Below are 15,018 nucleotides of genomic sequence, written 5' to 3'. Positions count from 1 at the left end.
AGCATGTTTTTCTAACATACCAATAACAAATGTACATATTTAACCTACCTCAGTAGACTGCTTTCCACTATAAGACATTTTCTTGATGGCTACCACTTCATTTGTACGGACATCTCGTGCCTTAAAAAAGAACAAAGAAAGGACTCTTGTGAAAAAGGAATGAACAGAATGATTCTGAGGAATCATTTCTTTGAAAATAAAGGTGTATGTCTGTAAACTACTAGGTCAAAAAGTACATTAAAATTTGCCTTTAGTGGTGGAAAATAGGGAAGTTATAAGTCAAAGGATAGCAAACAGGAAATATGTATGATTACTAAGTCTAAAAATCTAATAATAACTTGAAAACTACAGTTAATAGAACATGTACTGTATTAAAAGAAAGCTGTTAAGTAGGTTTTAGCTGCTCATCACACACAAAAAGTAACTGCCAAAGCTAACAGATAAGTTTGTGTATTTCACTATAGTTACCATTTTACAGCCTATATTATAAACCTCAAATTATATACATTTTAAAATATAAGAAATAAAGCTCCTTTTAAAGAACATTTAAAAATTTTATGTATGTAATACATATACATACATACAGGTATGTGTATTTGTGTCTGTGCTTTGCATGCCTGTAGAAGTCACAAGACAATCTGGAGGAATTTGGTCTCTCTCTTTCCACCATGTGGGTGCTGGGTATTAAATTCAGGGGCAGCAAGCACCTTTACCCACTAAGCCATCTTGCCAGGCTTTATAAAACATTTTAAAAACAAAAACATAGAAATACTCATAAAATTATCTAGGAGCTGGTATTGTTTTGAGTTCTTTGGTTTTATTGTTACTGTTGTTTTGACAGCATTTCCTGTAATCCAGGCTGGCTTTGAACTTGCTGACCATCATACCCAGCTTGGAAGTGGTATTTTGAAAAGAAAAGAATAGATTTCACCCTTTGAATAACCAAGAGGAGAATACAGAAATTTGAGTTGTACTATAGAGAGACAAAAGAAGCCTAGTATATACAAGTCTGTACTAAAAAATTTGAAATCTCAATGGCATGGTAAATTTTCTAAGAAAGTCTGAATGAAAGTAATCTAAAGAAGAAAACAACAGGGGCTGGAGAGATGATTCAGCAGTTAAGAGCACTTGCTGCTCTTCCAGATGACCAGGGTTCTGTTCCCAGCACCCACAAGGTGGCTCACAACTGTCTGTAACTCCAATTCTAGTGCACCCTCTACTCCCCAGGCACCTGCACTCACATGTGCACATACCCACACAAAGACACAGAGGTCCACATAATTAAAAATGAAAACGAGCATGGAGCAAGTGACTTCCAGTGCTGGGCAGCAATTTCTCCAACTACACTCCTCACAACCCACTCCCGAGGTCCCAGGGTGTGCACGGTAGAGGCTTTGCCTCTTAAACTGGGGACAGGAGAGGCCTCTATTATTTGCAGATTCTAGTCTTGGGACTGATTCTTTGGAACAGACCTCCCACCTCCGCTAAGGACAATTGTGGTCTGCACTCCACACATGGTCCTGTGTATCCAGGCCTTAATGGTCTTGGACCTCTTCTATTACCAGGTACCAAGAAGTTTTCCATTATTTTTCTATTACTTTTCTATAGAACTTCTATGCCTTCATCTATGCCCTAAGTGAACTTCTAGAAATAAAAATCAGTCTGGGAAGTTAAAAAAAAAAAAAAAGAAAGAAATAGAAAGTACTATAATAACTAGAGTTTTTAAGATGCATCCTAATTTCAGAGCTGCTGGAGTGTGGGGCGAACAACGAGTGCAGTAGCTGAAACAGTTATGTTGGAGTGGCCGTGTTAATGTATGGCCTGTTTTCTTCGATGATTCCAAGGCTGAGATGTGGAAAACATTTCAAAAAATCAGTCTGGGAAGTTAAAAAAAAAAAAAAGAAAGAAATAGAAAGTACTATAATAACTAAACTGATAGTATGGAATTAGATGTTAGAATATAAATTCAAAATTCTGTGATATGCCTACTGTAATTTCTGAGCACTGTTTACTGACAAAACTCTAACAGCTTCAACAATAGCACAAAATATCTCACTGTTCCTAAATGTGTTTGCCACTCACTCCCTTTCCAAATTCTCTACCTTTACAAAGTCTTTCAATGTAATCATGTTACTTCTTTTTAGTTTGTGTGTAGGTCTTTTTGAGACAGGGTCTCCCTGTAGTCCTAGCTGGCCTGGAACTCACTATGCAAACCAGGCTGGCCTCAGAGATCCGCCTGCCTCTGCCTCCCAAGTGCTGGGATTAAAGGCATGTACCACCATGCCTAGCTCATGATACTTCTTAAAGCAATGCTAATAAAAAAAATTTTATTTTTAATGAAAGTAGGCTGGGTGTGGTGGTATACACCTTTAATTTTAGCAAGGGGAGGTAGAGGCAAACAAGCAGATCTCTGTGAATTCAAGGCCAGGATGGTCTATATAGTCCACCAGCCAGAGTTACACAGTGAGACCCTATCCCCCGAAAAATAAGTAAATACATTTATACTATAAATAATGAAGGGGCTGGAGAGATGGCTCAGTGGTTAAGAGCACTGCCTGCTCTTGTAGAGGACCTGGGTTTTGTTCCCAGCACCCATATTGTAGCTATCTAACAACCATCCTTAACTCTAGTTCCAGGGGATCTGGTGCCTCTTCTGGCCTCCACAGGCACTGCACAACACAGGTACACTTACATGCATGTAGACAAACACTCCTACACATAAAATAAAAACAAATAAATTTAAAAAATAAAATTTTAAAATTAAATATAAACTTGTTGGGGACAGTGACATGACTCTGAGATGTGCTTACCATGTAAATCTGGTAACCTAAGTTCAATACTTGGAACCTACATAAAGGTGGAAAAAAAGAGAACCGATTTCCCAAATTGTCTGCTGACCTCCACACGTGGGCTGTGGCATATATGGCCACAAACATCACAAACACACATACAATATAAAAAGCATGCTGAGAATGTCCTTCCTCTACATACTATACAGTGGACTGTACTCTCAGTCCTATTAAGGGGTGAGAGTAAACAGAAATATAAAAACAAAATAATGTGCATATACCCATAGTTTACTTTATATGAAGTACAAGCTGATAATCTAGAAATGGAATTATAGCTAAAACTTTAATTCTTTGATATACTCAAACTTTCCTTATATACATACTGCTTATTTCCCAGTCATGAAGATAAATTTTGCCTGTGTGTATATGCCTATGTTGTGCAATACCCGCAGAGGCCAGAAGAGGGCATAAGATCCTCTGGAACTGGAGTTAAGGATGGTTGTTAGGCACATGCGTGTGCTGGGAACCAACCCAGGTCTTCAGCAAGGGCAGCCAGTGCTCTTAACCACTGAGCCATCTCTCCATCTGCCTAAAAAAATTCTTTTTTATATATTACTGTATAAATCATATTAGTAAGACACTAAGTTGGTAACACAGTGAATCCTATGTCTTCTAGATCAGACTTCAGAAAGCTTTTTCTCTAGTGGACACGATAATAAATATTTTAGACTTTGTGGGCCACATTCAATCTGTTGTGTATCTTCCTTTAAAAAAAATCATTTTATTTTATGTATCTGTACACAATGGTGCATGTATGTGTATAATGTGCATGCAGGTACCCATAGAAGTCAGAAGAGGGCACTGGATCCCCTGGGACTGGAGTTACTGGAGTTGAGTCACCTAATGTAGGTACAGGGAACTAAACACGAGTCCTCTGCAAGAGCAACAAGTGCTCTTAAACCACTGGGTCATCTCCCTAGTCCCATTATTATTATTATTATTATTATTATTATTATTAATTATTGGTCTTTTTAAGACAGGGTCTCTCTGTAGCCCCAGTTGGCTTGGAACTCTCTATGTAGACCAGGCTGGCCTGGAACTCACAGAGATTTGCTTTCCTCTGCCTCCCAAGAGCTGGGATTAGAGGAATGAGCCACCACACCCAACTTAGACCCAATATTATTAAAAAAAAAAAACCTTTATTAAATTTATTTATTTATTCTATGCATGTGTGTGCCTGTGTGTGCACACATGTGCAAGAATGCTACAGTGTGCATGTAGAGTCAGAGGGCAACTTGTGGGAGTTGGTTATCTCTTTCTACTATGTGAGTCTTTGGGATCAAACTCAAGTTGTCAGACTTGGCAGCAAGTGCACTTACCCATCTTGCCTTGCTGCCGCCCCTCCCCACAAAGTATAAGAACTGCCGCATATGACAGTTCATGCCTATAATCACAATTAAATGGGACAGAGAGAGGAGGATTGATGCAAGTTCTTCAAAGGCCAGCTTGGTCTATATAGAAAGTTCAAGTCAACCAGTGCTACATAGTGAGACTGCCTTAAACAAAACAAAAGGCGCAAAAACTATTGATAGAGGCTGGGTGTGGTGGTGCAAGCCTTTACTCCCAGCACATGGGAGGCAGAGGCACACGGATCTCTGTGAGTCCAAGGCAAGCCTGGTCTACACAGTAAGTTCCAGGCCAGCTGGGGCTACAGAGAAAGACCCTGTCTCAAAAAGACCAAACGAACACACGCAAAAAAACCGAAAATTATTCTTTGGAATCTGAGCAAAAATAGATCACATATTAGACATGGCCCTTAGAGGTTAGTTTTCTTTTCTTAAAAATATTTTTATTATTTTTATTTTATGTGTATGAGTGTATTGCCTGCATGTATGTCCATGCACCCGTGCTGTGCAATGCCACAGAGGTCAGACGAGGGCTTCAGATTCCCCTGAAACTGGAGTTAAGGACAGTTTGTAGCCACCATGTGGGTGGCTAGGAATCGAACCCGGGTCCTCTGCAACAGCAGTCAGTACTCTTAACTGCTGAGTCATCACTCCAGCCCCTAGATGTTAGTTTTCTATAGGGAAATATATGGCTAACATTTTTATATTTACTGTGAAGTTCTCATTTTAAACATATATCTTATTATTATTTTATTACTGAAGAAGCATTTGAGGGTAGACATGTGGTCCTTGGTCATAAAACACTTTTTCAAGTGTCTCCTAGAAACAAAATGTCTGGCAGAGGCAGACTGATCTCTGGAAGTTCAAGGCCAACCTGGTCTACATAGTGAATTCCAGGCCAGCTGGGGCTGTAGGGAGAACTTGTTTCAAAAAAAACAACATTAAAAAAAAAAAAAAAACCACAAAAAAACCTCCAAATGCTCCTGAAGAAACTAAGCAACTTCTACATAAGCATCTGCAAAATAAGAATTTTTAAAATTTTTTATTATTTTTATTTTTATGTGTATGAGTGTACTACCTGCATGTATGTAAGTGGACCCATGTTGTGCAATGCCTAACATCAGAAGGGGGAGTCAGATCCCCCTGGAACTGAAGCTATGTACAGTTGTTAGCCACCATGTGGATGCTGGGAATCGAACCCGGGTCCTCTGCAGGAGCAGCCAGTGGTCTTAACTACTAAGCCATCTCTCCAGGCCTGCAAAATAAGACTTTTAAATATCTGGCATAAAATAACAGTGAGAAGAGCTTATAGAAGGTAAGAAATGTTACTCAGGAAGAGGCTGGAATTCAAACCCCACCAAAATAATACAGCCTTCATAATGCACCTAACAGAATTAAAACCCCACCAAAATACAGCCTTCATAATACACCTAACATTCTGTTGGAGCTATGCTTCAGGAGTACAGGTTTTGAAAGTACTGTCAACAGTAATCTTAGTGAAGTCTCAAATCACTTAAAATGAGTTCTCAATTATACATTTGTCAAAAAAAAATGTTTTTAAAGAAAAAATAACATCCAGAACTTCTACAAATTCTCCTCCACAATAAAGTGTATACAATCCAAAAATGTAAGACACACTAAAAGTATACCAAAATCCTAAAAAGCAAAAACAAAGTCCCCAAAGCTGGAAATATAAGCCCACTGGTGTTACTACATGGAGATGAAATAAAAAGACAGAGGAGGAAGAGGGGGGTGGATCTTAGAGGTAAATGTGAGATAAAGAGCACAAAGCAGGAGAAAGTTTGGAGGTCTGTTTTGATTTGGATGTGAAACAACCCACATGGGCTCACATAATCGAACACTTGGTCCCCATCTGGTAGTACTGTTTGGGAAAGTTGAGAATTATTAGGAGGTGGAGCCTTGCTGAAGGAAGTAACTACGGGCAAGACATGAAGTTTTACAGCCCCACCCCACTTCTGTTCTCTACTTCCATGTGGATGCAGTATGACCAACCAGCCTCCTGCTTCTACCACCCTGGCCTTCCCTGTGCCTGCTGCCTGTTTTCCTTGCCATGACAGACTGTATCCCTCTGGAAATCTAAGCCAAAACAAACACTTAAGGTGCTTCATCAGGGTACTTTTATCACAGTAACAGAAGAGAAACTAAAAGTAAAATATTCCATGTCAAAAGAGTACTAATATATACTGCAATCTCAAGGGCAATGAGAAGAGCTCCTAGTGTATCAAGCTTTTGTACACTGGGAATTCTCTGCCCAAAACTTATTCCAGGGCCAGCTACCAGACAACTAGGGATAGTCCCTATGCCACAAAACCCACTGAAATTATTTATATTTACCTAGCAATACTAGGTTTGCTTGTCCTGCCTTGCTTGTTTCCTCCCACAGAAATCAACAATAAAGTCTCTTGCCCATGTTCTTCCTTGGTCATTTGCCTTCTGACCTACTCTGGTATTTCTCTATGACTGAGCCCTTTCCCTTGACCTGTGAGTATATAATAACAACCTAAGACAGGCATTTCCAGAAATACTGGACTTACCATGCCTTAAGTAAATGATATTAAAATCTTGTGTTTTAAAAAGTAAAAAACCTGAGGGGCTGGAGAGATAGCTCAGCAGTTAGGAGCACTGGCTGTTCTTGCAGAGGACCCGGGTTTGATTCCAAGCACCCACATGGTGGCTAACAACTGTACATAACTTCAGTTCCAGGGGAATCTGACTCCAGGGGAATCTGGCTACTATGAACCATCCTTAACTCCAGTTCCAGGGGAATCCAATGCTGCCCCCTTCTGACATCTGCAGCACTGCAAGATACAGATGCACTCACATACATGCAGGCAATACACTCATACACATAAAATAAAAACAATAAATTTTTAAAAAATTAAAAAACAAAAAGTAAAAAAGCTGAATATGGTATGGTGGCAAATGTCCATAACCCAGAAGTCACAGGCTAAAGCAGGAAGATCTAAAGTTTATGCCAGCCTAGACTACATCACTAGACCCTATTTCAAAAAATGAGAGGGATAGGGGAAGGGAAAGGAGGTAGTTAATACTTCATTAACTCAAAAAGGCAGCAAGCAAATAATGAATATATGAGACAGACAGAATCAGATAAGAAACCAACAGACTTAAATCCAGTGAATATAGTAATTGTGTCAAATATGAAAGCAGCCCAATTAAAACAAAAATAAGACAGACATTGTAAGTAAATACCTGTAAACACAGTTCTAGGGGTGGTTCCAGACCAACACGAGCTACATAGTCCATCTTTGTGTTAAAAAACGAAAACAAAAAAACACTGGGTATTGTGGCATGTTTATAGTCCCAGCTACTCTGGAAGCTAAGACATGATGAATGCTTAAGTCTAAGAATTTAAGACCAACCTTAGCAACACTGTAACAACCAACTCAAAAACTGGAGGGGGAAGGGAGGGGGGAGTGTTTGCGAAGAAAGGTAGCGTAACTATTGCCTAACATATCTGAGGCTCTGGATCCTTAGGACTGCAAACGATAATAATGAGATAGAATTTTAAAAATGAAACAAGCTGGGTGTGGTGGTGCACACCTTTAATTCCAGCACTCCAGAGACAAAGGCAGGTGGATGTCTGAGTTGAAGGCCAGCCTGGTCTACATATTGAGTTCTAGGCCAGCTGGTGCTTCAGGGAGACCCTATCTCAAAAGACAGCCCCCCCCCAAACAATAAAAATAAATTTTAAAAAGGATGGAAAAATACCATAAAAACATTAATCAAAGAAAACCATCTAAAAATCAAAGCATATTTTAAAATAATGCACTTCAAGATTAAAGAGTGAAATTTTGAATGCTAAATGAGACAACACAACAGCAAGATAAGCTAAGCATGGTGGTATACCCCTATAATCTCACCACTGGGGAGGAAGAGGCAAGATCAGGAGTTCAAGGTATCCTCAGCTATACAGTGAGTTAAAAGCCAGCCTAAGATGAGATGCTATCTCAAAAATAATAAATAAGGGGCTAGAGATGTGGCACAGTGGTTAAGGAAGCATGGCTGTTCAATTCCCAGCACCCACATATCAACAATGGTTCCAGGGAATTTGATGCCATCTTCTGACCTCCGAGGATATTGCATGAAACAGGTGCACTTACATACATGCATACACTCATACATATAAAACAAAAAAGAACCAAAATATTAAAAAATAGTAACAAATAGATGTTTAAATAGATGTCCTATGTTCAATAGTGTTAAGATGCTAATACTACTAAAAGCACATACATTGAGAGCATTCCTTACTAAAAGCACATACATTGAGTGCATTCCTTATCAATCTTCTAAAAAAATTTTTAATGTAAGAGCCAATTCTCAAATTCATATGCAATTTTAAGGGGTCATGTAAAAAATTTTTTTGCGGGGGGAGAATAAAACTTCTTGATCTCAAACTCACTACAAAGGTACAATAATCCAAGCAGTATAGTACTATAATATAGAGAACTCACTTCACAGGGATGACAAGACAATGTAGGGAAAAAAGAGTTGACAAATGGACACTAGAACTGGATTTCTACTTGGGAAAAAATGAAGCCTGTTCTCTACTTCAATAACATACAATAAAAATAAGTAACTCAAAATGGATCACATTGATCCATTTTTAGTTACATATATATATAAAAGCTAAGATCATAAAACTCTTAGAAGAAAATAAAGGGAAACTTATAACCTTGGATTTGGTGATGGATCTCTCAATAGCAAAAACCATAAGCAATAAAAGAAAACACAAATTTGAAGGCAGGTGTGGTAGTATACACCTGTATTAGAAACACTTGAGAGGTGGGGACAAGAGGATCTGAAAATTCAAGATCATCCTCAGCTACACAGTGAGTTGCAAGACAGCCTTGGTTACATGAAATCCTGCACAAAAAAACAAATTTAAATTTTATCAAAATTTAAACTTTTTTCTGCGACAGGGTCTCCCAGTGGCCACAGCTGGCCTGGAACTCACTATGTAAACCATGTGTTGGCCTCAATCTCAAAGAGATCCACCAGCCTTTGCCTCCTGAGTGCTGGGATTCAAGGCGCTACCACACAGGGCTCTCAAATTTTAAACTTTTATACAGCAAGATACAAAAAGTAAGTATCTTAATAGCTCAGCATAGACATGGAGAAGTGGGTAACAAACCCCCACATAACATAAGGAACTTTTGGCAACCTAAGACTTATGGGAGGAGGAGAAACAGTCTCTTTCAAGAATGGGACTCTTGCCGGGGGTGGGGGCGCACGCCTTTAATCCCAGCACTCGGGAGGCACAAGTGGGCAGATCTCTGTGAGTTCAAGGCCAGCCTGGTCTACATAGTGAGTTCCAGGCCAGCTAAGGCTCCAGAGAGACCCTGTGAAAAAAAAAAAAAAAAAAAAAAAAAAAAAAAAGAAAAGAAAAAAAAGAATGGGACTCTTTCTCCCTCATATGTGGCTCCTAGCACCAAATCCTTTTAAATTCCAGGTCCGTTTAATAAGAAGATGCTATACAGCAGGCCCTTCTGCATGAAATAACTACGATCATCACAACTTTGGCTGAGCCTGATCGCTAAACATAGTCACAATTGGGCTTGCTGACAGTTGTGCTCATTTATTAAAGGAGTGCCAAGCAGGGTCACTGGACCCTCACCTGAGTATCCCAGCTACTCTTCCCAGCCAACTAGTCTAGCCTTGGAAGACAAAAGAAAAATGAGGAGGAACCCAATAGAGGGATGCTTTTGGAAGCCTTTGTCAAGAAATTCCAATGGACTCATATGAACATTTGAGAATTGCCCTGTTCTGACTTTTTTCTAGTTCTCTGGCTAGAACTTGTAATGCTAATTACTCTTACCTTTACTTCTCCTTCACATCTCCTATTTATGATTCAAGGACTTTCTTCTTCCCCTAGAGACCAAAGTTATGCAACTTGGGAGTCTTTTAGATAGACCCACTGAAGGGTACTCCAATTGCTTCACCCTGCGTCCCTGTACAGCATGGAAGAAGCCAGAGCGGTCGGCATTCCTATTCTTTACTGGCAATTTGGGTAACCCCTTCAGAGGAGGATGTGGTAAGAGTAGGAGGTAGGAATTGACTAGGCAGTTAGGGTAAAAAGACCCCAAAGAAATATAGCCAGTTTCTTGGCTAAAAGTAAAAAATGTCCTTGGGCCTGTTAGCAACATACTCTGTTCCAAAGGCCAAAAATGTCAAAAGTATTTGGGAGCTTGTACCTAATCCTTAAAAGATTTTAGGGTTGGGGCTGGAGAGATGGTTCAGCGGTTAAGAACGCTGGTTGTTCTTGCAGAAGACCTGAGTTCGAATCCCAGCACCCACATGGAAGCTAACAACTGTCCGTAACTCCAGTCCCAGGGTATCCGAGGGCCTCTTCTGTCCTCCATGGGCATTGCACAACACTGGTGCACTTACCTACATGCAGGCAATACACATAAAATAAAAATAGTAAATAAAATTAAAAAAAAAAAGATTTTAGGGTTACCTCTTCAGAGGGGGGAATGTTGGAGGGGAGGGGGTGGGCATGCATTTGATCAAAACACCGCTTTGGAACAAAAATGATTAAGTGTGTTTTAGAATGTTCATCCAATAAAGACTTTAAAAAATAAAAAAAAAAAAAAAAAAAAAAGAATGGAACTCTTGGTAGGTTAATCAGTCTTCGGTGGATGGACCCATATTAAAGGTCATTTGAAGTCATCTCTATAGGCCTTATTTTAGATAATAGAGTACATTAAATTGAGTGGGGTGGCAATAAAGGGAGGTGTGGATAGGAGAGAGGATCTAAATGCTACCAAATTGCAGGGCATGGTGGGCATGCCTTTAATCCCAGCACTTGGGAGACAAGAGGCAGATGGATCTCTGAGTTCCCCAACCTGGTCTACATAGTAAGTTCCAGCCAAATGGGGCTACAGGGAGATCCTATCTCAAACAAACAAACAAATAAATAAATAAGCTATCAAATTATATTATATGAAAATTGCAAAATTTCAATTAACAATGTTTAAAATTTTTACTGAAACCATGGAAAACATTAAGTCAAGTTTCGAAATAAAGTTCAGTTATTATTAACAGCAACAACAAAAAAGATACTATCAAGAGCTGGGTGTGGAGGTTCATGTCTGGACTCTTAGCTCTGAGAAAGCTGAAGCAGTTATTACTTCCAAGAAATGACTATTCTGACTTTCAGGCCAGGCTGGGTTGCAAAGTACGACCCTATCTCAAACAAAACCAAACAAAAATGATATCAAGAAAGTGAAAAGGTAACTATAGAATTGCAGAAAATGTTTGCAAATTATGATAAAGACTTAATATCCAGGCTAGGGGTAAAGCTACCACCATCCAAAATATAAATTTTGTTCTTTTTTTTTCCGTCTTTGAGACAGGGTCTCCCTGTAGCCCCAGCTGTCCTGGAACTCACTATGTAGACCAGGATGGTCTGGAACTCACAGAGATCCACCTGCCTCTGCCTCCCAAGCGCTGGGATCAAAGGCATGTGCCACCACACCCGGCATAAATTTATTTATTTATGTTTTTTTTCGGAGCTGAGGACCAAACCCAGGGCCTTGCACTTGCTAGGCAAGAGCTCTACCACTAAGCTAAATCCCCAACCCCAATTTATTTCTTAAATATAAAGAACCCCTAATTGGGACTGAGAAGATGGCTCAGTGATTAAGAAAGACTGCTGCTCTTCCAGAGGACCCAAGTTCAGCTTCCAGTATCCACATGGGGCAGCTCACAACCACCTGTAACTTCAGCCACAGGGAATCCAACACCCTCTTCTGAACTCTGCAGGCATTCTTATACACAAAGTGTACACACAGAAAGATACAAGGGCATACACATTATCTTTTTTTAATTAAAAAAAAATCAAAAAACCTAAACATCAATAAAGAGACAACCTAATTTTACAAATGGGCAAAAGAAGAAAGACGAATGCCATGTGCAAAGATGTCCCATATCACCAGGTATCGTGGCTCACAACTATAATTCCAGGACTGGGGAGGCAGAGGGAGGTGGATCTCTGTATGTCCTAGGCCAATCTGGTCTACATACAGAGTTCCAGGTAAGCCAGGGCTCCACAGTAAGACACTATTTCCAAAAGAAAATATCGGGGCTGGAGAGATGGCTCAACGGTTAAAAGCACTGACTGCTCTTGCAGAGGACCCTGATTTAATTCCCAGCACCCACATGGCGGCTACTATGAACCATCCTTAACTCCAGTTCCAGAGGAATCCAATTCCCCCTTCTGACTTCCATAGCATTGCATAACATGGGTGCACTCACATACATACAGGCAACACACTCATACACATAAAATAAAAAATAAATAAAATATTTAAAAAAAAGATGTTCAACATCAATAGTTATTAGGGAACTGCAAATTAAAATCACAATCAGATACCACAACTATTAGGATGGCTACAATCCAATTTTCAGAGTAACGGGTACTGTCACAGAGGTAGAGAAATTGGAACAGTTGAGACTGCTTGTATGAATGGAAATGATAGCTACTGTGACTGCAGTTTGATAATGCATCAAAATGTTAAACATAGGGCTGTAGAGATGGCTCAGTGGTAAAGAACACTTGTAGCTCTTGCCCAGCACTCACATGATGCTTCACAATCTACTGTGACTCCAGTTCCACAGGATCTGACCTTTTGACTTCCTCAGGCACTAGGTACATATATGGTACACCTACATACATGCAGACAAACATTCATACACATAAAATTTTTTATTAAAAAATATATATTATGCTGGGTGTATGGTGGTGCACGCCCCCAGTGCAACAACAACAACATATATATATATACACACACACACACACACATATATACACACACCATAAAACTGTCACAGGAGAATGCAATTCTATTCCTAGGTTATATACTGAAAATTGAAAAAAAACTTCCCGGTGCTCAAAAACAATATTCCAAAGTATGGTCATTTATAAAAAAGTTTTTATTTTTATTTTATGTGTATTCGTGTATTGCCTACATGTAAGTAAATGCACCCATGTTTGTTGTGCAATGCCCGTGGAGGTCAGAAGAGACTGTCAGATCCCCTGACACTGGAGTTACGGACAGCTGTTAGCTGCCATGTGGGTGCTAGTATTCGAACCTGGGTCTTCTGCAAGAACAACCAGTGTTCTTAACCGCTGAGCCATCTCTCCAGCCCCAAATATGGTCATTTATATCAAATGGCTGGGTACTTTGAACTTCAAAAAGTAGGCTCTGAATCTTGGTCTTTCTGACCTCTGGTGACTGTCTACCTTGTGTACTTTATTTTATTAATTTTGTATTTTAGGTGTATGAGTGTTTTGCTGCATGTAGGTAAGTGCACCATGTGTCATGCAATGCCTGCAGAGACCAAAAGAGGGCATCAGATACCCTGGAACTAGAGTTAGGAATGGCTGTTAGCTGCTATGTGGATACTGTGAATTTAATCTGTGTTCTCTGCAAGAATAGCAGCCAGTGCTTTTTTGTTTTTTGGTCTTTTTGAAACAGGATCTCCCTGTAGTCCCAGCTGACCTAGAACTCATTATGTAGACCAGGCTGGCCTTGAACTCACAGAGATATGCCTGACTTGGCCTCCCAAGTGCTGGGATTAAAGGCATGTGCCACTATGCCTGGCATAAGAATAGCCAGTGCTCTTAACCACTGTGATATTTCTTCAGTTCTTGTGTACTGTTCTCAGCAGTAGGTTTCATCTGGCCCAGGACATGAATCATCCTTTTGTTATGCTGTTATACCCGACCCACCCACAAGTGACTTGGTTAACATCTTGGTTATCAGATGATTTGTCAGAGTTATCATAACCTTTGTGTTCAAATAATGATTAACTTACAGAATAACGGTACCAAAGCACAAGACTCATAATGTTGGCAATTCTGACACACCAAGATAAGCCGTAGTGTTTGCTTTAAGTAAAAAATGTAACAAGGGCCAAGGAGATGGTTCAGTGGCTAAAGTGCTTGCCACACAAGCAAATGTGAGGGTTGAGTTTGGATCTCCAGAAAATCCATGTAAATGCTGGGTGGGCTTGGTGGCCTACCTCTAATACCAGTCCTGAAAGGAGGAGAAAAGGGATCACCAGAGCAAGCTGGTTAGAAAGACTAGTCATATCAGTGAGCTTCAGATGTGACTGAAAGACCATGCCTCAATGAATGAGGTAGAAAAGTTTATCTACGATGATTTCCGGTATCATGGAAATCATGTACCATGTCAATACACATGTACCACACAAACACACAAAATGGAAGGAAAAAAAAGTGACAATAAAAATTCTCAGTCCAGGAGTGGTGGTGCATGCCTTTAATCCCAATGCCTGGGAGGCAGAGGCAGGTGGGTCTCTGAAATATAGCCAACCTAGTCTACATACCAAGCTCCAGGCTACCTAGGGCTACAGGGAGACCCTGTCTCAAAAAAGGGAAGAAAACTTTCAGGTTGGGGGCTGGACAGATGGTTCAGCAGTTAAGAGTGTTTAAGCTTACTACTCTAGTAGATGACCCAGGTTCTATTCTCAGCACTCACACCACACAATTTATAATCTCCTGTAACTCCAGTTCCAGGGAATCTGACACCTTCTGGCCACTATGGACACCTGTATGCATATGGTGTACATAAATTCACAAAGGCACATATACATATACATAAATAGAAAATAATTTTTTTGTCTTTTTGAGACAAGGTCTCCCTGTAGCCCCAGCTGTCCTGGAACTATGTAGGCCAGGCTGGCCTCAAACTCACAAAGCTCTGCCTGCCTCTGCCTCCCAAGTGCTGGGATTAAAGGTATGCACCACCATGCCC

General features: G+C 40.0%; 1 protein-coding gene across 2 annotated transcripts in view; it reads right to left on the bottom strand.

Moving 5' to 3' along the window:
- Positions 1 to 15,018, bottom strand: part of Taok1 (TAO kinase 1) — a 110,462-nt gene that overhangs the window by 60,616 nt on the left and 34,828 nt on the right. For both annotated transcript variants that reach the window (XM_008828716.3, XM_029561411.1), the window contains exon 3: positions 49 to 120. In XM_008828716.3, coding sequence (XP_008826938.1) covers positions 49 to 120 — 72 coding nt within the window. The remainder of the gene's footprint in view (positions 1 to 48; positions 121 to 15,018) is intronic.

This window comes from Nannospalax galili, unplaced genomic scaffold, assembly GCF_000622305.1.
Source record: "Nannospalax galili isolate Female #2095 unplaced genomic scaffold, S.galili_v1.0 scaffold212, whole genome shotgun sequence".
NCBI classification, from domain to species: domain Eukaryota; kingdom Metazoa; phylum Chordata; class Mammalia; order Rodentia; family Spalacidae; genus Nannospalax; species Nannospalax galili.
Note: the sequence above shows the minus strand (reverse complement) of the source record. Positions and strands in the feature narration are given on the sequence as shown.